The following is a 23,562-nucleotide window of genomic DNA, read 5'->3' on the forward strand; positions in this document are numbered from 1 at the left end:
AACATCAACAAGTGTGGGACTTCCCAGGTGGTGCAGTGGTTAAGAATCCGCCTGGCAATACAGGGGACATGGGTTCGATAACTGGTCTGGGAAGATCCCACATGCCGCAGAGCGACTAAGGCCGTGCACCACAACTACTGAGCCTGTGCTCTAGAGCCTGTGAGCCACAACTACTGAGCCCACGTGCCACAACTACTGAGCCCACACGCCTAGAGCCCGTGCTCCACAACAAGAGAAGCCACCGCAATGAGAAGCCCACACAACACAACAAAGAGTAGCCCCCAGCTCACCGCAACTAGAGAAAGCCCGCATGCAGCAATGAAGATCCAATGCAGCCAAAAATTAATTAATTAATTAATTAATTAATTTCAAAAAGGCCTGCCTATAAATTACTAAAAAAAAAACAGTAAAAAACACAAACACATGGAGGCTAAACAATACGTTACTAAATAACCAAGAGATCACTGAAGAAATCAAAGAGGAAATCAAAAAATACCGAGAGACAAATGACAATGAAAACACGACTATCCAAAACCTTGGGATGCAGCAAAAGCAGTTCAAAGAGGGAAGTTTATAGCTATACAAGCCTACCTAAAGAAACAACAAAAATCTCAAGTAAACAATCTAACCTTACACCTAAAGGAACTAGAGAAAGAAGAACAAACAAAACCCAAAGTTAGTAGAAGGAAAGAAATCATAAAGATCAGAGCAGAAATAAATGAAATAGAAACAAAGAAAACAATAGCAAAGATCAATAAAACTAAAAGCTGGTTCTTCGAGAAGATAAACAAAATTGATAAGCCATTAGCCAGACTCATCAAGAAAAAGAGGGAGAGGACTCAAATCAATAAAATTAGAAATGAAAAAGGAGAAGTTACAACAGACACCACAGAAATAAAAAGCATCCTAAGAGACTACTGCAAGCAACTCTATGCCAATAAAATGGACAACCTGGAAGAAATGGACAAATTCTTAGAAAGGTATACCTTCCAAGAATGAACCAGGAAGAAACAGAAAATATGAACAGACCAATCACAAGTAATGAAATTGAAACTGTGATTAAAAATCTTCCAACAAACAAAAGTCCAGGACCAGATGGTTTCACAGGTGAATTCTATCAAAAATTTAGAGAAGAGTTAACACCCATCCTTCTCAAACTCTTCCAAAAAATTGCAGAGGAAGGAACACTCCCAAACTCATTCTATGAGGCCAACATCACCCTGATACCAAAACCAGACAAAGATACTACAAAAAAAGAAAATTACAGACCAATATCACTGATGAATATAGATGCAAAAATCCTCAACAAAATACTAGCAAACAGAATCCAACAACACATTAAAAGGATCATAAACTACGATCAAGTGGGATTTATCCCAGGGATGCAAGGATTCTTCAGTATATGCAAATCAATCAATGTGATACACCATATTAACAAATTGAAGAATAAAAACCATATGATCATCTCAATAGATGCAGAAAAAGCTTTTGATAAAATTCAACACCCATTAATGATAAAAACTCTCCAGAAAGTGGGCATAGAGGGAACCTACCTCAACATAATAAAGGCCAGATATGACAAACCCACAGCAAACATCATTCTCAATGGTGAAAAACTGAAAGCATTTCCTCTAAGATCAGGAACGAGACAAGGATGTCCACTCTCACCACTATTATTCAACATAGTTTTGGAAGTCCTAGCCATGGCAATCAGAGAAGAAAAAGAAATAAAAGGAATACAAATTGGAAAAGAAGAAGTAAAACTGTCACTGTTTGCAGATGACATGATACTATACATAGAGAATCCTAAAAATGCCACCAGAAAACTACTAGAGCTAATCAATGAATTTGGTAATGTTGCAGGATACAAAATTAATGCACAGAAATCTCTTGCATTCCTATACACTAATGATGAAAAATCTGAAAGAGAAATTATGGAAACACTCCCATTTACCGTTGCAACAAAAAGAATAAAATACCTAGGAATAAACCTACCTAGGGAGACAAAAGACCTGTATGCAGAAAACTATAAGTCACTGATGAAAGAAATTAAAGATGATACCAACAGATGGAGAGCTATATCATGTTCTTGGATTGGAAGAATCATTATTGTGAAAATGACTATATTACCCAAAGCAATCTACAGATTCAATGCAATCCCTATCAAATTACCAATGGCATTTTTTACGGAACTAGAACAAATCACCTTAAAATTTGTATGGAGACACAAAAGACCCCGAATAGCCAAAGCAGTCTCAGGAAAAAAAACGGAGCTGGAGGAATCAGACTCCCTGACTTCAGACTATACTATAAAGCTACAGTAATCAAGACAATATGGTACTGGCACAAAAACAGAAACATAGATCAATGTAACGAGATAGAAAGCCCAGAGATAAACCCACGCACCTATGGTCAACTAATCTATGACAAAGGAGGCAAAGATATACAATGGAGAAAAGACAGTCTCTTCAATAAGTGGTGCTGGGAAAACTGGACAGCTACCTGTAGAAGAATGAAATTAGAATACTCCCTAACACTATACACAAAAATAAACTCAAAATGGATTCGAGACCTAAATGTAAGACCGGACACTATAAAACCCTTAGAGGAAAACATAGGAAGAACACTCTTTGACATAAATCACAGCAAGATCTTTTTTGATCCACCTCCTAGAGTAATGGAAATAAAAACAAAAATAAACAAATGGGACCTAATGAAACTTCAAAGCTTTTGCACAGCAAGGGAAACCATAAACAAGACAAAAAGACCATCCTCAGAATGGGAGAAAATATTTGCAAACGAATCAACGGACAAAGGATTAATCTCCAAAATACATAAACAGCTCATTCAGCTCAATATTAAAGAAACAAACAACCCAATCCAAAAATGGGCAGAAGACCTAAACAGACATTTCTCCAAAGAAGACATACAGATGGCCAAGAAGCACATGAAAAGATGCTCAACATCACTAATTATTAGAGAAATGCAAATCCAAACTACAATGAGGTATCACCTCACACCAGTTAGAATGGGCATCATCAGAAAATCTACAAACAACAAATGCTGGAGAGGGTGTGGAGAAAAGGGAACCCTCTTGCACTGGTGGTGGGAATGTAAATGGATACAGCCACTACGGAGAACAGTATGGAGGTTCCTTAAAAAACTAAAAATAGATTTACCATATGATCTAGCAATCCCACTACTGGGCATATACTCAGAGAAAACCGTAATTCAAAAAGACACATGCACCCCAATGTTCATTGCAGCACTATTTACAATAGCCAGGTCATGGAAGCAACCTAAATGCCCATCAACAGACGAATGGATAAAGAAGTTGTGGTACATATATACAATGGAATATTACTCAGCCATAAAAAGGAACGAAATTGGGTCATTTGTTGAGACGTGGATGGATCTAGAGACTGTCATACAGAGTGAAGTAAGTCAGAAAGAGAAAAACAAATATTGTATATTAACGCACGTATGTGGAACCTAGAAAAATGGTACAGATGAGCCGGTTTGCAGGGCAGAAGTTGAGACACAGAAGTAGAGAACAGATATATGGACACCAAGGGGGGAAAACTGCGGTGGGGTGGGGATGGTGGTGCGCTGAATTGGGCAATTGGGATTGACATGTATACACTGATGTGTATAAAATTGATGACTAATAAGAACCTGCAGTATAAAAAAACAAACAAGCAAAACAACTAATACTAAACTTTCATTGGGTTATTTGTATGGAAATATGTTAATATAAATGTTTCAGACATTACATGAAATTTCTAAAAATCTTATATGTTCTGGTATAATATTATAAGTCATAATTCTAGTTATTACTTTAAAATGTATATCTCAGAAATAACTTATAAAAAAATAAAAAAAATAAAAGAAAATCAACAAGTGTGCCTCCTGCTAGTATACTTCCTACCAACACTAGTTTAATGTTCAGCTCTGCAGAGAGCAACTGCCATGAACATCTGTGCCACATCAACCAAGAACTATATATATGTGAGATTAATTTTTCAGATCTCAAATTCTGATGTTAGAATGAAAAAAAAAATTTATCCAGGTGAACCCACACATTACTCAATCCTACACTCATAGCAAAACAAAAAGCAAAAAACAAAACAAACAAAAAAACAAAGAAAACCCTCATACCGGGCTTCCCTGGTGGCACAGTGGTTGAGAATCTGCCTGCTAATGCAGGGGACGAGGGTTCAAGCCCTGGTCTGGGAAGATCCCACAGGCCGCAGAGCAACTAGGCCCCATGAGCCACAACTACTGAGCCTGCGCGTCTGGAGCCCGTGCTCTGCAACAAGAGAGGCCTGACAGTGAGAGGCCCGCGCACCACGATGAAGAGTGGCCCCTGCTTGCTGCAACTAGAGAAAGCCCTTGCACAGAAACGAAGACCCAACACAGCCAAAAATAAAAATATAAACATAAAAAAAAAAAAAGAAAACCCTCATACCTATGATATTCTAGGCATAGTAGAAATGAAAGACATTGCTCTTAAAACTCAGTCCGCTGGGAAGAAAAATAAGCAAACAGCAAACAGCGTGCTAGAGGGAGGAGAACACAGGATGGGAACCTCAATTCAGAGCACAGTGGACGGCCAGAGAACACCTCCCAGGGTTTTGAAGGGACGGGACAAAAGGGGAGGGGACAACATGTGAAGAAGAAGCAGCCGCACGTCCAGAGGTATGGAGGTGAGCTCTCCAAGATCTGGGAACTGTAAGCTGACATCTGGGTTGGAAAGGACAGGCATGGTGTATGTATGGAGAGAAACAGGAAGTAAGCCTGGAGAGACTAAACCACGGCTTAGGTGGGAGGCAATGCTGACAGCAAGACTGAAGGCAAAGAAGAGCCACTAAAGCATTTTTGGGGAGTGACAGGCATGATCACTCCAGCAACAGTGTGGAGAATGTCTTGAAAGAAGTCCAGATTGGCGGCTGGCAAGTCAGCCACTGGAGAGTTATCCAGGCAAGAAATGATGGATGCAGGCGAGGGAGGGAGGGGGTAATTCCAAGGGAAATTCAGCAAGTAGAACTGGTGGGACCCCGGGAGCCAGGATGGGTGTGGGAGGATGGAGGAACGCTGGAGAGAGATGACTTGCGGTTTCTTTCCCATGCATTTGTGTGGAGAGAAAATATGGGTAGTGCAGCACCTGTGGCTGGGAGCAGTTGAGACTGGGTACTAGGGACTAGGCGTCTAGTTCTGAATAAACTTAGTTCATGAACATCAAAGGGCAATGCCCAGGACACAGCTGGATAAGTGGGAAAGGAACCCAGGAACAGGCTCAGGGCAGGAAATCACCTGGGAGTCATCAACAAATGGAGGATACAGAGTATGCAGAGGGTGCAAACCAGTGAGCCAAAGAGGGGGTTCTGAGGCATGACACATTCACAGGCAGAAAAAACCCTCAGAGGTGGAAGAACCATGAGACAGGGAGAAAGTCAGCCTAGAGTGGTGAAATCAAAGAACTTTCCCCAGGGACTTCCTTGGTGGCGCAGTGGTTAAGAATCCGCCTGCCAGTGCAGGGGACACGGGTTCAAGCCCTGGTCTGGGAAGATCCCACATGCCGCAGAGCAACTAAGCCCGTGCACCACAACTACTGAGCCTGCGCTCTACAGCCCGCGAGACACGACTACTGAGCCCACGTGCCACAACTACTGAGCCCGCACGCCTAGAGCCCGTGCTCCGCAACAAGCCACCTCAATCAATGATAAGCCTGCGCACCGCAACCAAGAGCAGCCCCCGCTGGCGGCAACTAGAGAAAGCCCGCGTGCAGCAACAAAGACCCAACACAGCCAAAAGTAAAAAAATAAATTAGTTAAAAAAAAAACTTTCGTCAGAGGAATTGGTCATTGTCAATTGTTACAGAAAAGTAAACTAAGGAATCAACAGCTTTAATGGGCCTTAGGGACTAGGTGATTATTGGTGACTTTAGCAAGAAAAGCTTTACCACAGTCATTAACATTCTCCAACTCCTCTTAACTTCCGACAACACTTACTGACTGTACCATTTACTCGGCACTTGTCACACCTTCCATAATCAGACCGAAGTCCTTTCTATGCAAGAGGCTAGGAATACAAAGATGCACAACCTGCATTCCAGGATCCTGGAATCTGTAAGTCAGAGGTCTTGGATGGACCTGGAGGGTATCATGCTTAGTGAAATAAGTCAGAGAAAGACAAATACCGTATATTATCACTTATATGTGTAATCTAAAAAATAAAACAAACTAGTGAATATAACAACAACAACAAAAACCCAACTCACAGATATAGAGAACAAACTAATGGTTACCAGTGGGGAGAGGGAAGCGGGGAGGGATAAGATAGGGGTAGAGGATTAAGAGGTACCAACTGCTATGAATAGAATAAATAAGCTTCAAGGATATATTGTATAGCACAGGGATTACAGCCAATATTTTACAGTAACTATAAATGGAGTATAATCTACAAAAATTTTGAATTGCTATATTGTACACCTGAACTAATATAATACTGTAAGTCAACTATATCTCAAAAATAAATAATTTTTTTTTAAAATACGGGGGGAAAAAGTCAGAGGTCTAACAGCTGAGCACAGTACTACAAAAGGGTAAATGCCATAGGAGAAGAGTAAAGGGATTATATTTAGTTGGGTTTGGAAGACATTTATTAAACACCTACCACGTAGTTAGGTAGTAGGTTAGCACCCGTGAGTCAGACCTAGACATGTGAGCCCCATGAGGTCAAGGGCTTTATCTAATCACTGTTGTAGTCCCAGTACTTAACAGCGTGCCTGGCACTTTGTCAGAAATCAATAAATATTGACAGAATGAACCAGTGAATGGAAGACAAGACCTTTTCTCTCAGAGGCAGACAAGGGTGAAAGCTTCAGTGGCTTTATTTTCATATGTATGTATCTCCTATACAAGACCAAGTTCCTAGAGTCCCACAAGTCATACATGGTAACTCTACAGCTATGAAACACTGCCTCGCATCTAGCAGACAATCAAGAGACAACTGAGAGGAGGGTAGTGATGGCAAGGGACTTGCAGTGATGCTGGTCACAATATATTTCTTAACTTGGGCAAGTACCTACACAGGTGCAGTCACTTTGTGATTAATTCACTGAACCACACACTTGTAATTTACACCCATTCCTGTATGTTCTATTTTTAATTAAAAGGGTTGTTTTTTTTTAAGAAAGTAATGTTAGGGAATTCCCTGGTGGTCCAGCAGTTAGGACTCCATGCTTCTACTTCAGGGGGCGCAGGTTTGATCCCTGGTCAGGGAACTAAGTTCCCACAAGCCATGTGGCACAGCCAAAAAAAAAAAAAAAAAAAAGGAATGTTAATTAATTGCTTTTTTTCCCCATAACTACCCTTTATAAAACAAGTCCATCTTAACAGCTACAGAACAGGATCGCTAAGGCCTCCAGCAAGTTGGGGATGAGAAAAAGAACACTGAGAAGTCAACATCTGACTAGTCATGGCCTTATCAGCAAAGAGGACAGGCCATGGCCTCAAGGAGACAGCATCATGGTTAGCAAGTGGGAATCACAATGCCCTAATGGGTCCTCATCACTATCAACACCGCAACGCCTGGACAGCTCCAGGCTCATGTGCTCAGGGAGCCGTGCTGGTCAGAAGTGTCAGCAGGATGGCCAAAGAGCCTGCAGTGACAGCACGGCTGCTGCAGAGCAGGAACCACGGTGCAGGAGAACAGGTCCCCTGTAGACTCCCTGCGATGTATGTACTCCTGCTCCTTCTCATGGAACCCTAGTAACTCTCCAAATGAGACATGATCTCCTTTTCACAGATGGAGAAAGGGGTTCGGAAGAAACAGATGAAGAGTGGTGGAACTGGGACGTTAACACAAGCACGCTGACTCCAAAGCCCATCGAGCTGTCTGGACCTACTGGAGATCCACTGCAATCCCTGCTGCAAGGAGAGACATCATAAAGCTTTGATTCTATCACACCAAGACCTTGAACCCCACAAAGACCTGCAAAAGGAGCCTCATGGCAGGCTGGGGATTAGCTCTTCTCAGATGTACAAAACACAAGCTTTTCCACTTCCAGCATGACGTCCCGTGATTGTGTCCCTCCAGAACCCAAATGATCAATCCAGCACAGCCTCTAGCTTGTGTTCTCCAGAGTCAGACAAGGAGGGCTCTGCCTCCAATGCCTTCAGAAGAGTACTCACTGCCCCTTATTCAATTGCTACGTGTCAGTCATCTGCTCCTTATGCTTTCAGAGGTTTACTTTCTCAGGACTTCCTTGGTGGTGCAGTGGTTAAGACTCCATGCTCCCAATGCAGGCGGCCTGGTCCTGGTCAGGGAACTAGATCCCACATGCATGCCACAGCTAAGGAGTCCATGTGTGGCAACTAAGGAGCCTGCCTACCGCAACTAAGACCCAGCACAACCAAAATAAATTAATTAATAAGTAAATATTAAAAAAAAATTTACTTTCTCTACAAGGGGGGTAGAGGAAAATGAAGCCACTGACTAATTAAAATAGCATGTTTTACAACCTAAATGTCTACTGACATATGAATGGATAAAGAAGATGTGGTACGAATATACAATGGAATACCACTCATCCATAAAAAAGAATGAAATAATGCCATTTGCAGCAACATGTATGGACCTAGAGATTATCATGCTAAGTGAAGTCAGACAGAGAAAGACAAATACCATATGATATCACTTACATGTGGATCTAAAATATGACACAAATGAACTTATCTATGAAACAGAAACAGACTCAAAGACATAGAGAATAGACCTGTGGTTGCCAAGGGGGGTTGGGGGAAGGATAGATTGGGAATTTGAGATCAGCAGATGCAAACTATTATATATAGAATGAATAAACAACAAGGTCTGACTGTATAGCACAGGGAACTCTATTCAATATCCTGTGATAAACCATAATGGAAAACAATATGAAAAAGAATGTATACATATGTATAACTGAATCACTTTGCTGTACAGCAGAAATTAACACAACATTGTGAATCAACTGTACTTCAATAAAATAAAATAAAATAAATTTTTAATGCATGTTTTACCTCATTAGAAAAATCAACATGTCCCCAGGAAATGCAGCCCACCTGAAACAGCAGGGCTCTTAACCAATCTCCTCACCAAACTCAACTACTGGAGAAATTCTGGAGAAAGTTCGTGCAGACAACCAATACACCATACAACAGAAACAGGTCCTCAGAAACCCTCCACTGGGACTTCCCTGCTGGTGCAGTGGTTAAGAATCTGCTTGCCAATGCAGGGGACACGGGTTTGATCCCTGGTCCGGGAAGATCCCACATGCCACGGAGCAACTAAGCCCGTGCGCCGCAACTACTGAGCCTGCACTCTAGAGCCCGTGAGCCACAACCATGGAGCCCACATGTCACAAATAGTGAAGCCCCTGTGCTCTAGGGCACACATGCTGCAACTACTGAGCCTGTGTGCTGCAACTACTGAAGTCTGTGCGCCTAGAGCCCGTGCTCCGCAACAAGAGAAGCCACCATAATGAGAAGCCCGTGCACCACAACGAAGAGTAGTCCCCACCCGCCGCAACTAGAGAAAGACCCAGCGCAGCAACGAAGACCCAACACAGCCAAAAAAATAAAAATTAAAAAAAAAAAAGAAAAGAAACCTTCCACTGAGACAAAGGGCAGTCATACCACAGCTGCTTTGATAAATGCCACGCTGATTCCAATGCACCTGTTGGCAGAGGTGCTAACCCATCAGCTGCACAGATGGGGCAGGCTACCCGTGGCTCCTGGGTATTTGCCCTGGGTTCCAAGTTCTATTCCTGCACAGAACTACTTCTTATCAGTCCTATCATAAATTTACTAGAACAGTGAAGACCATAACTGTTTCAGTTTACAAAGTATCTGCATTTCTTTTGTCAAAAAAAAAGAAAACATTTTAAATAGTAGCATCTCAGATCTTAACACTGCTGTTTTACAGCAGAAACTAAAGTTTGTAATATATGTAATTATGTCTCATCTGTGTTGATGAAAGGAAGAACACTAATAACCCCAATGGGACAATACAAAATTATACACATAGCTTCGGACAGTGTCTGTCATGTCGAATCTCTCTAATTCAGTAAGGACATACTCTGTTGCCTACAAGCCACACTAAACTCAAAAGAACCTAAAAAGCTACCATGTTTTCCCACCCTATGGCTCTGCTCAGCACTTCTGCAACTCCAATCCATGCTATGAAAGGCCTATATTCAGAGGAATGCAAGCTGCCCAAAGCAGAGATAGTTTTTCTCAAAAGATGATGCATCTACCTTCCTCTAAGATAGAGAAGATAATCGTTTTGGTTTAAAAGATCTACTCTTCTAGCATTTCTTGAGTTAAAGTAAAAATCTAGTTCATATCAACAAGCATTTCATTAAACAAAATTAGGTGGCATCCCTAATATGAATTTGACAGCAAGATATTAAGGTTCATTATATATTTTTTAAATGAGCCATTAAACAGGCACCTAAGCCATCTAGCATGTACACTGACACCGAGCTCTGTGGTTGGCAATGTGCCCACAATCCTATCCTGGTGAAGTGATGTCCAAGAGGAAGTACAAATGTGACCAGCAAAGGGACAGTGATCTCCCAGCAACAGCCAAAGCAACTGGGTTTAACAGCTGAAAACTAGTATTAGAAGGGATAACTGAGCAAGGAAATAATGAACTCTTCATCCATTTTCCAACAAATATTTGAGTGCCTACTGGGTGCAATTCTAAATAAGGTGACCAAGGAGGTGAGAGAGTTAACTATTCAGATGTCTGAAGGAAGTGCTGTCCCTGCAGAATGAACAGCCAATGCAAAGGCCCATTTGTAGGACCCTGTGGATCTTTGTAAGGACTTTGGCTTTTATTGAGAGTAAAATGGGAAGCTACTGCAAGGTTGTGAGTAGAAGCAGGGAAACTGCTATCCAACCTTCCTTCATTTTAACAGAATCACTCTGGCTGCTACGATAAGAAGAGAACAGGAAGATAAGAGTAGATCAGGGAGCTCTTAGATAGCCTCAACCACCAGAGGGCAGACAGCAGAAGCAAGAAAAACTACAATCCTGCAGCCTGTGGAACAAAAACCATATTCACAGAAAGACAGACAAGATGAAAAGGCAGAGGGTTATATACCAGATGAAGGGACAAGATAAAACCCCAGAAAAACAACTAAATGAAGTGGAGACAGGCAACCTTCCAGAAAAAGAATTCAGAATAATGATAGTGAAGATGATCCAGGACCTCGGAATAAGAATGGAGGCAAAGATCGAGAAGATGCAAGAAATGTTTAACAAAGACCTAGAAGAATTAAAGAACAAACAAACAGAGATGAACAATACAATAACTGAAATGAAAACTACACTAGAAGGAATCAATAGCAGAATAACTGAGGCAGAAGAACGGATAAGTGACCTGGAAGACAGAATGGTGGAATTCACTGCTGCGGAACACACTAAAGAAAAAAGAAAGAAAAGAAATGAAGACAGCCTAAGAGACCTCTGGGACAACATTAAACACAACAACATTCGCACTATAGGGGTCCCAGAAGGAGAAGAGAGAAAGGACCCGAGAAAATATTTGAAGAGATTATAGTCGAAAACTTCCCTAACATGGGAAAGGAAATAGCCACCCAAGTCCAGGAAGAGCAGAGAGTCCCATACAGGATAAACCCAAGGAGAAACACGCCGAGACACATAGTAATCAAAGTGGCAGAAATTAAAGACAAAGAAAAATTATTGAAAGCAGCAAGGGAAAAATGACAAATAACATACAAAGGAGCTCCCATAAGGTTAACAGCTGATTTCTCAGCAGAAACTCTACAAGCCAGAAGGGAGTGGCATGATATACTTAAAGTGATGAAAGGGAAGAACCTACAACCAAGACTACTCTACCCGGCAAGGATCTCATTTAGATTTGATGGAGAAATCAAAAGCTTTACAGACAAGCAAAAGCTAAGAGAATTCAGCACCACCAAACCAGCTCTACAACAAATGCTAAAGGAACTTCTCTAAGTGGGAAACACAAGACAAGAAAAGGACCTACAAAAACAGACCCAAAACAATTAAGAAAATGGTCATAGGAACATACATATCGATAACTACCTTAAACGTGAATGGATTAAATGCTCCAACCAAAAGACACAGGCTTGCTGAATGTATACAAAAACAAGACTCATATATATGCTGTCTACAAGAGACCCACTTCAGATCTAGGGACACATACAGACTGAAAGTGAGGGGATGGAAAAAGATATTCCATGCAAATGGAAATCAAAAGAAAGCTGGAGTAGCTATACTCATATCAGATAAAATAGACTTTAAAATAAAGAATGTTACAAGAGACAAGGAAGGACACTACATAATGATCAAGGGATCAGTCCAAGAAGAAGATATAACAATTATAAATATATATGCACCCAACATAGGAGCACCTCAGTACATAAGGCAACTGCTAACAGCTATAAAAGAGGAAATTGACAGTAACACAATAATAGTGGGGGACTTTTAACACCTCACTTACACCAATGGACAGATCATCCAAAATGAAAATAAATAAGGAAACAGAAGCTTTAAACGACACAATAGACCAGATAGATTTAATTGATATTTATAGGACATTCCATCCAAAAACAGCAGATTACACGTTCTTCTCAAGTGCGCACGGAACATTCTCCAGGATAGATCACATCTTGGGTCACAAATCAAGCCTCAGTAAATTTAAGAAGATTGAAATCATATCAAGCATCTTTTCTGACCACACCGCTATGAGATTAGAAATGAATTACAGGGAAAAAAGCGTAAAAAACACAAACACATGGAGTCTAACCAATACGTTACTAAATAACCAAGAGATCACTGAAGAAATCAAAGAGGAAATCAAAAAATACCTAGAGACAAATGACAATGAAAACACGACTATCCAAAACCTATGGGATGCAGCAAAAGCAGTTCTAAGAGGGAAGTTTATAGCTATACAAGCCTACCTAAAGAAACAAGAAAAATCTCAAGTAAACAATCTAACTTTACATCTAAAGGAACTAGAGAAAGAAGAACAAACAAAACCCAAAGTTAGCAGAAGGAAAGAAATCATAAAGATCAGAGCGGAAATAAATGAAATAGAAACAAAGAAAACAATAGCAAAGATCAATAAAACTAAAAGTTGGTTCTTTGAGAAGATAAACAAAATTGATAAGCCATTAGCCAGACTCAACAAGAAAAAGAGGGAGAGGACTCAAATCAATAAAATAAAATAAAATAAAAATAAATTTTAAAAAAAAGAGTAGATCAGGGAGATGAGTCAGGATTCTACTGCAATGACCCAGCTGTGAGATGCTGGTGGCTTGGACCAGAGTGGAAGCAGTGGAGATGAAAAGTGGTCAGATTGTGGACATGTAGGTAAGGAGGTAAGGTCAACAAGATTCCTTAATGGATTGGATACAAGTGAATACAAAAGGAGTCAAGAATGGCTCCAAAGTCTTAGGCCTGAGCAACTAGAAGGCTGAAAATGTCATCAACTGAGATGGGGAAGGCCGCAGGTTGAGCACATCTGAGGGAAGAGCAGGAGTTAAATATTGGACGTATTGAGACTCCTGTTATACATCTAAGTGAAGATGTCAGGGAGTTGAGAAGAGTCCTTAATGTTTGGTTATTTAACAAACACTTATTGAGAACTCACATAGACTGTTTTTAGCCCATTTGTGAGCCTCGCTCAGGCAACAGTGAGGTAAACATAGTCTCTGATGCTGAGAGCTCCGTCTAGAGAGGAAGACAGACTAAAGAAGCAAGGACTGCCCTGGATGGGGGAGAATTTTACAATGGAGTTCTGGTAGGACGCTTTAGCAGCACAGCAGAGGGTCACTCCATCATGCCAGCCTAGGAGGACTGCCTAGGAGACAGAGACACCAATGGAAAGATGAGCAGGGGCTATCCGGGTAAGGAAAAGGAAGGAGGATGGAGGGAGGAAGGGACTCTAGGGAAAAGGAGCAACATCTATCTGTGAGAGAAAGCACACAGGGCCCCAGGACCTCCGAGAAATCCAGTTCAGGTGGGTGTTGGCAAGGGCCAAGAGATGACAGTCCTTCAGAACCCCACCAAAAGATTACAAATGCCAACCGCATCATAGAGGTTCGGAGTTGAAGATTTGAAAAGTACTTGATCTGTGTGACCAGTAGTAAGAAAACAATTATAGGATACTCAAGGCAAGCTGTGGAATTGTGAAACGCTAAGAGCTGTAAGGACCCTCTTCTATAGATGAATATACCTAATAAATAACTGGCAAAGTTGGACCGAAACCCAAGTTTCCTAAATCAGTGGCCATAAACTGATTTGAAGTACTAGTGCTGATACTAAAAAGTGAATGACCTAATGAGTGGGTAACAAATGCTTTTACAATTCTGGAGGCTTCCAGTTTTCTGCTTTCAACAAAATTAAAGGGAGGTGAGTGCCAAGCTGGCTGATTCATAAACACACATCAGGTTCTGACATATAAATAGAAAGATGAAAACTGGGTGACCTTGATATAACAAAAGTTCTTCCATTCCCATCTACTTACGTCAACAAGGTTTCTCAAAGTTTACATCTAAACAAGCAAAAAATCTTATTCTAGCATTAAGTAGGAATCATCCCCCAATACATGAAATAATTGGGTGGGGGAGCTCCACCTGTCTCATCAAGTTACTTTCCGACATAATTCTACCTTTTGTGTCTAATTACTTATCAAAATGTATATCTACTTGATCTGATTAATTTATGCTAATAACTGTACTGATGCAATCCAAAGGAAATTAACACTGAAGAGACTTATGAGAACAGGAAATAAAGATCATTCCAATGTACATACATATTTTTGTTGCAGAAGGATGACAGAGTGATCGATAAAAAAATTTCAAGCATAAAAATAAATTAACATTTTGTGGAGGAAGTGGAATTGAAATAAGATTTCAAGGAGAAAAAAATGAAAACTTAACATTTCTGATTCAATGAAGAGCTTATTCATGTATTTCTTAAATGGATGGTAATAGGTCAAATTATTACAGTATTTAGAGCACATTTAAGAGAATGAAACAATTATTATTTTAAAACGTCAACATTTACAATATATCAGAAATTACATACTTTGCTACTCTTTACTCATGTGATGAAAAAAACTGATGTCAAAACCATGTGACAGGGATAAAGAATTCTCCAAAATTCTCTTAGCAGAAATGGATGCAAACATGTTTAAAGACCACAGTTCAAAATCACAGGTCAGCACCCTTAGCATCCCATTCTACTACAAGCTCTGTGTAGAGCCTGAGAGAGACTACCAACCTGCACAGACAGAGCTCACCCTCCACCATGCGGGAGGAGGCAACCCTACAGACAACTGCAGAACTCTGGACTTCCTACAGGACAGGCAAACAAACAGAGGATGTTTGCTGAGATATGACAAAACAGCTCTCCAGCTGAGGGGAAGGGAGGTATGGATATCAGACCAGACAGCATACTTACAGCCTGATTAAAGCAATAAAGAAGCACAACTCAACTTCAACAACACACACACAAAATTCTTATGCTTCTACCATGTATGTACCAGGCAAAATTCTTACCTTACCAAAGCTCTACAATAATGTGCCACAAGTCATACAAAAAGCAAGTGGTAGAATCTTCTGTCACTATTATTGCAAAAATGAGTGCTCCACCAAAATGAAATGTGGGATCACACGGGATGGTGGTGGTGTGATGAATTGGGAGACTGGGATTGACATATATACACTAATATGTATAAAATGGATAACTAATAAGAACCTGCTGTATAAAAAAAAAAAAATGAAAAAGAAAACATTAAATGGAGCATCTTGGTTTGCAAAAATAGCTGATGGACAACAATGAAGATGAAAATTTTCTAGCTGCATAATTGGGGGATGGGACTCTCATGATTTTATAAATACTGCAAATGATGAGTTTCTTGTACTTGGATCATTTTGGGGAATAACTTTTTTAAATACAGTCATGAAATCAAGATTCATGATACTTAACTTAGAACCAAACTTTCAGCCTTATATTATCACTAAGAGTAATATCACCAAGATCATCCAAGATTCATGAATCACCACATTTGAAATAAGATTTTTAAAAATAAAACATTCAGTAAGAACCAAAAGTCTTTATACTGCTAAAGAAACCACAATTTTTAAGTGTTTATCTCATTTTTCTTATCCTTTCATAATCCCTATTTTTGTTTTTAATTATATTGATTATACTTACATAATTTGCATATTCAGATACATGATACATTACAATAACAAGATGATCAAATGCTTTAATGATAAATTGGTTTAATGATAAAAAGTTTAATGGACAAGAAAGCACATAAACACACACACACACACACACACAGAATATACTCTCAAGAGTTTTTATTGATTTAAGAAATTGAGACACATGTCTAAAAGACCTTAGAGATCTTAAGCAATTCCAACAGCACCATCTCAGATCCCACTAGCAAAAAAGGTCAGGTCTTCAGCCATGAAATTCCCAAACACAACCTGTCTCCATCACAGGACCTCATGAGAGCAAGACTCAACAAAGAAATAATATCAACGAAAAGACAACCTACAGTACTTCCCTGGTGGTGCAGTGGATAAGAATCCCCCTGCCAATGCAGGGGACAGGGGTTCGAGCCCTGGTCCAGGAAGATCCCACATGCCGCGGAGCAACTAAGCCCGTGCGCCACAACTGCTGAGCCTGCACCCTAAAGCCCGTGCACCACAACTGCTGAGCCTGCACCCTAAAGCCCGCGAGCCACAACTACTGAAGCCCGCATGCCGCAACTACTGAAGCCTGCGTGCCTAGAGCCTGTGCTCCGCAACAAGAGAAGCCACCGCAATAAGAAGCCTGCGCACCGCAACCAAGAGTAGCCCCCGCTCACCACACCTAGAGAAAGCCCGCGCACAGAAATGAAGACCCAACGCAGCCAAAAATAAATAAAATTAAATCTTAAAATAAATAAATAAATATATATATAAAGCAACATAACTCAAAAGATAATTAAAAAAAGAAAAGAAAAGACAACCTACAGAATGGGAGAAAATATTTGCAAATGATGCAACTGACAAGGGATTAATTTCTAAAATTATATAAACAGCTCATATAGCTCAACATAAAAAAAAAATCAAAAAATGGGCAGAAAACCTAAATAGACATTTCTCCAAAGAAGACATACAGATAGCCAACAGGCACATGAAAAGATGCTCAACATCACTAATTATTAGAGAAATGTACATCAAAACTACAATGAGGTATCACACCTCACATTGGTCAGAATGGCCATCATCAAAAAGTCTACAAACAACAAATGCTGGAGAAAAGGGAACCCTCCTACACTGTTGGTGGGAATGTTTAAAAAAAATAAAAAATAAATAATATCAGGCAGAAGACCTAAGCAAATGCTATAGGTACAGTGAGCTGGAGTTAGGTGAGCACAGACAGTGTGCATCAGAAACACACTTCAAAGACTTTCCAACAAGAAATGAGGCAGCAGCTGAGGAAAGGCAGCAGCAGCAAGACCTGCTGCTTGGGCTTCATTCTAGCAGGCATGTGCTAGGCACTGGCACAATGAACAAGAGGGAATTTCAGGCAGAGCAAACAGCAAGTGTGAAGAGCCCTGGGCAGGGGGGAAGCATGATGGGCCAAGCTGGGGATGTGGCTGGAATCGAGAGCAAAGGGGAGAGTGGCAGGGGGTCAGCAGGGCCAGATCACGTCAGACCTCCCAGGCAGCAGCTTGAGGCGGTACAAAGCAGACAATGCCAGCTCTGAGAAAACAGCAAAAGAACCAAAGCAGTCCCATGGTTCTGGGAGCACCTGATGGAGGGAGGGTGCGGAATGAGTGATCTGGCTGGATGGGGATGGCTGCCGAGGTTCCAGGAACCCGGCAATGGGAGCCGAGGAGCCGGAGGTCCAGGGAGCATTCCAGAGCGCTCCAAAAGCAGATGCTGACTCATGGTCGGGCCGAGCTGAGGTGACAGCCCCCACCTCTGAGGGGACTGCAATGTCCTCTCTTGGTCTGTATTATTCATACACTGTCAGACTGACCTCCCTCAAAATACGTCTGAAGGCTGGTCCCTGCTTGTGGAGAAAGTTCAAAACAGGCATAGATTTAGTAAAGGAAAAACCTGGATTCCAATCCAAGTTCTATCACTTACTAGCTACACATGACCTCAGGCAAGTCAAAAATTCTCCTAACACCTTCCAGTGTTATCCATCAATGGGGAAGACACCTGCCCCACTTCAAAAGGAAGAGATAAGGAAATGCTTTAATGATAAATTGGCTTGATTGAGCTGTTTAAGCAGCTTGTAACTATAAAATACTGACAAAGACTTTCTCTCATATTTCCTTATAACCTGACTTCCTCTTAATACAGTATTCTGCACAATGACATTCAACAAATATTCATTTAGTACATACTAATTAAATACTAGGCTCTGAATAAGCAATACCAATGCACAGTACTAGGGTTCAGGGTTTTTTTTTACTGCCTAGTCACTGCAACAAGAATAGCACAGTTAAATATGGTTTCAACTGTGGCTTCAAAGCCTAATTCAAATAGTCTTATGAATTAAAAGAATAAAAGGATAATTACAAATGATGGTCTACCTAACTCAGTTCAACAAATGCTGTATCAAACACTGTAATGGGCATTAAGGCAGAAATAAATGAGATGCTCTTATAGAACTTTTACTATAGTGGGGGAAGCAGTCAACAAATAACCCCAGCACTAGGCAAAATGTGGTGAAACTATGGAAGCATTAGAGACAAAATATAATTCTGATTAAGAAAATGGATAACAAAGTTCCCTGTGGGAAGTATTAACAAAACTGAAACCTTGAAAGGATTAGAGGCCATTCCAGAGAGAAGACCAGGAGCAAAAGTATAAATGAAAGCAGTTCCACAGATGTATGTGTGTGCATTTGGGTGTGGGGAAGGGGGACAAGAGTGGACAAATAAATAGTCTGGTGGGACTTCCCTGGTGGCGCAGTGGTTAGAAATCTGCCTGCCAATGCAGGGGACACGGGATTTGAGCCCTGGTCCGGGAAGATCCCACATGCTGCAGAGCAACTAAACCCATGCGCCACAACTACTGAGCCTGTGCTCTATCAGCCCGCGAGACACAACTACTGAAGCCTGCGCGCCTATAGCCTGTGCTCTGCAACAAGAGAAGCCACCCCAATGAGAAGCCCATACACTGCAACGAAGAGTAGCCCCCGCTTGCCGCAACTAGAGAAAGCCCGCACGCACAGCAAGGAAGACCCAACACAGCCATAGGTAAATAAATAAATATATTTTAAAAAATTTTTTAAATAAATAAATAAATAGTCTGGGACCACATTTGGGTGCCAGGGGGATGTGCACTGTGCTGAAATAGCTGACCTATAGCCTGGGCAATGGAGAAGTATCCAAGGTTTCCAAAAAGGAGAGTGACACAGTCAGAGCTACACTAAGGAAGACCACTCTGACAGCAGTGCAGACCGAGAAGCTATTTCAATTGGCCAAGAAGTCACAGGGCAGTAAACAGCAAAAATAAAGAGGAGAGGGAATGGCACCTAAAGTCATGGATATATACATATATTCAGGTAAAGAAGTTTAAACTGTTTTTCTTCCCCATCCAGTGTTACTTCTTGCTCTCTCTAGACCTGTCCTTTAGGAGGAAATATGAGAATGTGATTTTTAACATAGATCAGAATTACTTTCTCAACCCACCACAATTTTAAGATGAGTTTTTAACAATGATTTGCCATGTCAGCCTAGCAAAGCTTACTCTAGAGCTCTAATTAATCTTCATGTATAAAACAAACTTTAAAAATGTGATGTATGGGACTTCCCTGGCGGTCCAGTGGTTAAGACTCTACGCTTCCAATGCAGGGGGTGCGCGTTCGATCCCTGGTGGGGGAACTAAGATCCCACATGCTGCGTGGCATGGCCAAAACAAACAAACAAAAATGTAATATATGGACCACAATCTCTATTTTTGCCTTCTACAACCAAAATAACTTAGGCTAAGATAAAATACTTGTTAACTCAGGGCAGCAACAACATTGAGACAAATTAGAGCTCTCAAGAAAAGCTGAACAGGGAGTTGTTTTCTCTTATAAAGGAGGGGAAAAAGCAATCAAGATCTATATTGCCGGGCCACTGAGTACAAAGCAATCTGCATTTCCATTTCCTTTTGGGTCAAGTACCTCTGAAACCATTCTGTAGCCATTTCCAAGTAGCCCCTTTCCAGGTTGAAGGTGTAAACTTGTGTTCTCCGGGCATGCCTTAGTCAATTCTTCTTAAACAAGGCCAATAGCTGGGACGAATATATGATCTGAATTCATTATTTTTCTCATCCGTAAGTGATGAGATGAAGTGTTGGACTCCAGGGCCTCTGAGGTTCCTTCTAGCTCTAAAACTGTCCTTTTTTGTTGATGTCCTTGGGCCCTTTGCCTTCTCCCAAATTCCTTTAACAGGCACAGAGCAAATATGCAGGGGGTAGAGTATCGACTTTGCTTCCAGGCCCTCCTGTACCACAATGTTCAGACTTGAGGCTTCCAAAGGAGGTCCAGTTTGTTAATGCTGACCATCCTTTAAAACAAAAACAAAAACAAAAACTTCAAATTCCTTGGAGAAAAGGCACTAAGGCCTGGACTAAAGAATCAAGACATAATTGCAGCAAACTGACTGCAGTAAAGAATTTTTGAAGTCCAATGCTCCTTTGGGCTTTTTTTAGTAACAAAAAAATTATAAAATCTTACAATGACAAAGTATTTGTTAATGCCCAAAAGATACAACATGCTTTAAAAACTGCATGAAAATAGACCCTTTCTTGGGAGTATCTTCCTCCTTGATGAGAAATAGGGACAGCAGAGTTAAGAGATCCCTTAATGGCTCATTCCTAGCTCCTACTTGACACGTTACCAAATAACACATTTATACTGATTATCCACTGAGAAAAGGTGATGATTGAGGAACACACAAGAATAAGAAGCGAGTTAGTTCACCTTTTAGGATCTTAGTTTCCACCTCTGTAGTGACTAAATTATTTAGATGATTACCAAGGTCATTTTGTTCCTAAATGCTACACTCATCTGCCAGTTTCGGTCTCCTTCCCCCTAGGAGGGCTGGATCTCAGGTTAATATTTGGGTCCAACTATGTGCCAGGCATCATTCTAGGAGCGCTGGGAATACGGCCATCAACAACAAAAAAGGCCCCACATAACACGAATATACTATGGAAAGGGCGGGGGATGGGGTGCGGAGGGGGACTGAGAAAATTCTAATCTAACAGGTACATTTCCTAAAAGAGCTGGCATCCTGGTTTGGCTTTGACTTACTAGTAATAGTACCAATAAAAAACATGTAAAAATTTAAAAAGGCATTCAACCAGGGGCAAATTCAACACAAACTTCTGGGACACAAAGCAGGCATATCCCAAGCCCTGGGAGCTACAGCCGAGATTAACTAATCAATAAAGAAGTTCCGTAGCGCCAGCTGCCGTGCCTGGGCCCCCTGCGCCAAAGTAGTCCAGACCTGGAGGGAAAAATGTAAAACCAAAATGGAGGAGGGGCTACGGCAGAGTCTGCTCCGGAGCAAAAACCTCGTGGCTCACTTCTCATGGCGCCAACCAGCCTTCCTGCTCCGCTCTCCCTGACCCTAGGAGGCATCATCCCACCTCGCCAAACCCAGCGCGCAGCACCTATCTCTCGCAGGCTCCCCTTGAGGAGCCCGGGCACCAAATGAACTTGTTAAACAGTAGGGAAAACAAGTACGCACATCTTAAAGGCAGGGGAGCAAAGAAAAACATCTGAGAGGACTCCACCCTTCTCCACCTGCAGAAAAAGCCGCGGGCAAAGCTAAGAAAGCATATCCCTAGTCTCTCCTTGCCTTGCTGAAAAAACAAAGAAAGCAGGCTCCTAGAGGATTCAGACAGCCAGAGGACGACCCCGTTTCGCGGATGCAAGACGCGTACGGCCCCAGACATCTAAGAGCATGGGGCCAGCACAACTTTCTCATTGAAGCCGACCGCGTTTCCTCTTAAAACCCCCCAAAAAGAGAAGCCCCGACTATGATCATTTCATTGATGTCACCTCGCCTATTAGGCTCTCAGGATTTTACCCGGAAACCCCTGCAATCCCGGGCCCCGGCGTCCAGCCCAAGTGGGGCTCCCCTTCCCCGGGACGCCGCCTCGCACGTTCTCGCAGCCCTCCCGGTCGGGCTACCCGGCTCGCTCCGCCCCTGGCACCGGGGTTGCGTCGCCGGGCGAGCACATCAACGCCAGGCCGAGGGAAGACGGGTGTACCGGGGGTTCGTAGAGGACCCCGCTTAAAGCCCTCTCCCCGAAGACGGACTCGCAAAACAATAAGCATCCGTTTTCTCTGCCCCTCCCCCATAGGACCCCGGCCACGAATTACCGCCGCCGGGGAGCGTGCCAGCCCTGTGATCGGTGGCCGGAGTACCCCTGGAACCTCAGATGGCCCGAGTCCCCGGCCGCCCGTCCCCTGCCGCGGCGCCCGGAGTCTGCGCGGGGAAGACTCTGCACTGGAGCGCGGCCAGCAGCGGAGGCGCGCGGGCCACGCGGTGGCTGCAGGAACTGACATGGCCCGCGGCCGCCGGCCACATGCGGCGCCGCCGGGCCGGGGCCGGGGTGGGGAGAGGTGGGGAGGAGAAGAGAGCGCGGCCCCGGGGCCCCGCCGTACCTTGCCGCTGGCCGTGCCCCCGCTAACGCCGATCAGGAAGGGCTCGCCGCCGTTGGGCTGCTGGTGGTTCTGTAGGGTCTGCTCGCTGTCCCCGGCCATGGCTCGCGCCGCCCCTCCTCCCGCTGCCTGTGCGAACGGACGCACGGTCCCCGCCCGCGCCGGGCTCCCTCCGCTTCCTGCAGCCTCCGCTGGGCGCTGCCCAGGTCGAGGCTGACGCGGCTCCCTGCGCACCGCTTGGATCCCGGTGCTGGAGCTGGCTTTCCCGGAGGAGCCGAGAGCCTTCCTCTGCCGGCTGCGGCCGCCTCGGTTTACATCCCAGGCAGAGGTCAGCGTGATGCTGCTGCTCCAATCCGGGCGGACAGCGCACTGCTATTCGCCGAGGCAGCGGCGGCGAGGCGTCTGCCCCAGCCTCCGCCCCTCCCGGGCCCCGCCGCCGCCGCCGCCTGGGGTCTCTGGGAAAGGTGTGAGCCCGACCCTTCTCCCAACCCGCCTGCTTAACCCTTTCCGCGACGACGACCTGCGGCGGGCCCAAGGGAAAAGAAAGGAGCCTTCTGCGTTTTAATTGGGTATGCTCCCACCTATTTCAAAAGGGATAAAAAGCTAAAAGGACACATCAAATAATGGAGGAGATGCCTCAGGTTTGAGAAGCAAAATTAAAACAAGCTTGGAAGGTTAAGATGAAACAAAGAGTTAATGTCATTTACCCATTATCCAGACTAAAAACTTGTGTTCCGAAAATGAGATTTTTTTTTTTCCCCTCCCGTTTGCCAAAATAATATGTCAGCCGCTGGCTTTAAATATTTCCTCTCTTGGAAACCCCCAAACACCATCCTCC

At 42.7% G+C, this 23,562-nt stretch overlaps 1 protein-coding gene across 4 annotated transcripts in view; it reads right to left on the reverse strand.

Moving 5' to 3' along the window:
• UCK2 (uridine-cytidine kinase 2) overlaps nucleotides 1-23,159 on the reverse strand; it is a 79,771-nt gene extending 56,612 nt beyond the window's left edge. Inside the window, exons 1-2 of one of the 4 annotated variants that reach the window (XM_082438814.1) lie at nucleotides 22,728-23,159; nucleotides 20,232-20,616 (exon numbers count right to left, since the gene is read on the reverse strand). In XM_082438814.1, coding sequence (XP_082294940.1) covers nucleotides 20,232-20,243 — 12 coding nt within the window. In that variant the 5' untranslated portion in view covers nucleotides 20,244-20,616; nucleotides 22,728-23,159. Of the gene's footprint in view, nucleotides 1-20,231; nucleotides 20,617-22,442; nucleotides 22,682-22,727 lie in introns of those variants that run through there. The other 3 variants (XM_082438813.1, XM_082438812.1, XM_082438815.1) reach the window with 3 other exon arrangements.
• Nucleotides 23,160-23,562: the final 403 nt, after the last annotated feature.

This window comes from Balaenoptera physalus (assembly GCF_965194825.1).
Source record: "Balaenoptera physalus genome assembly, chromosome: 1".
In the NCBI taxonomy this organism is placed as follows: domain Eukaryota; kingdom Metazoa; phylum Chordata; class Mammalia; order Artiodactyla; family Balaenopteridae; genus Balaenoptera; species Balaenoptera physalus.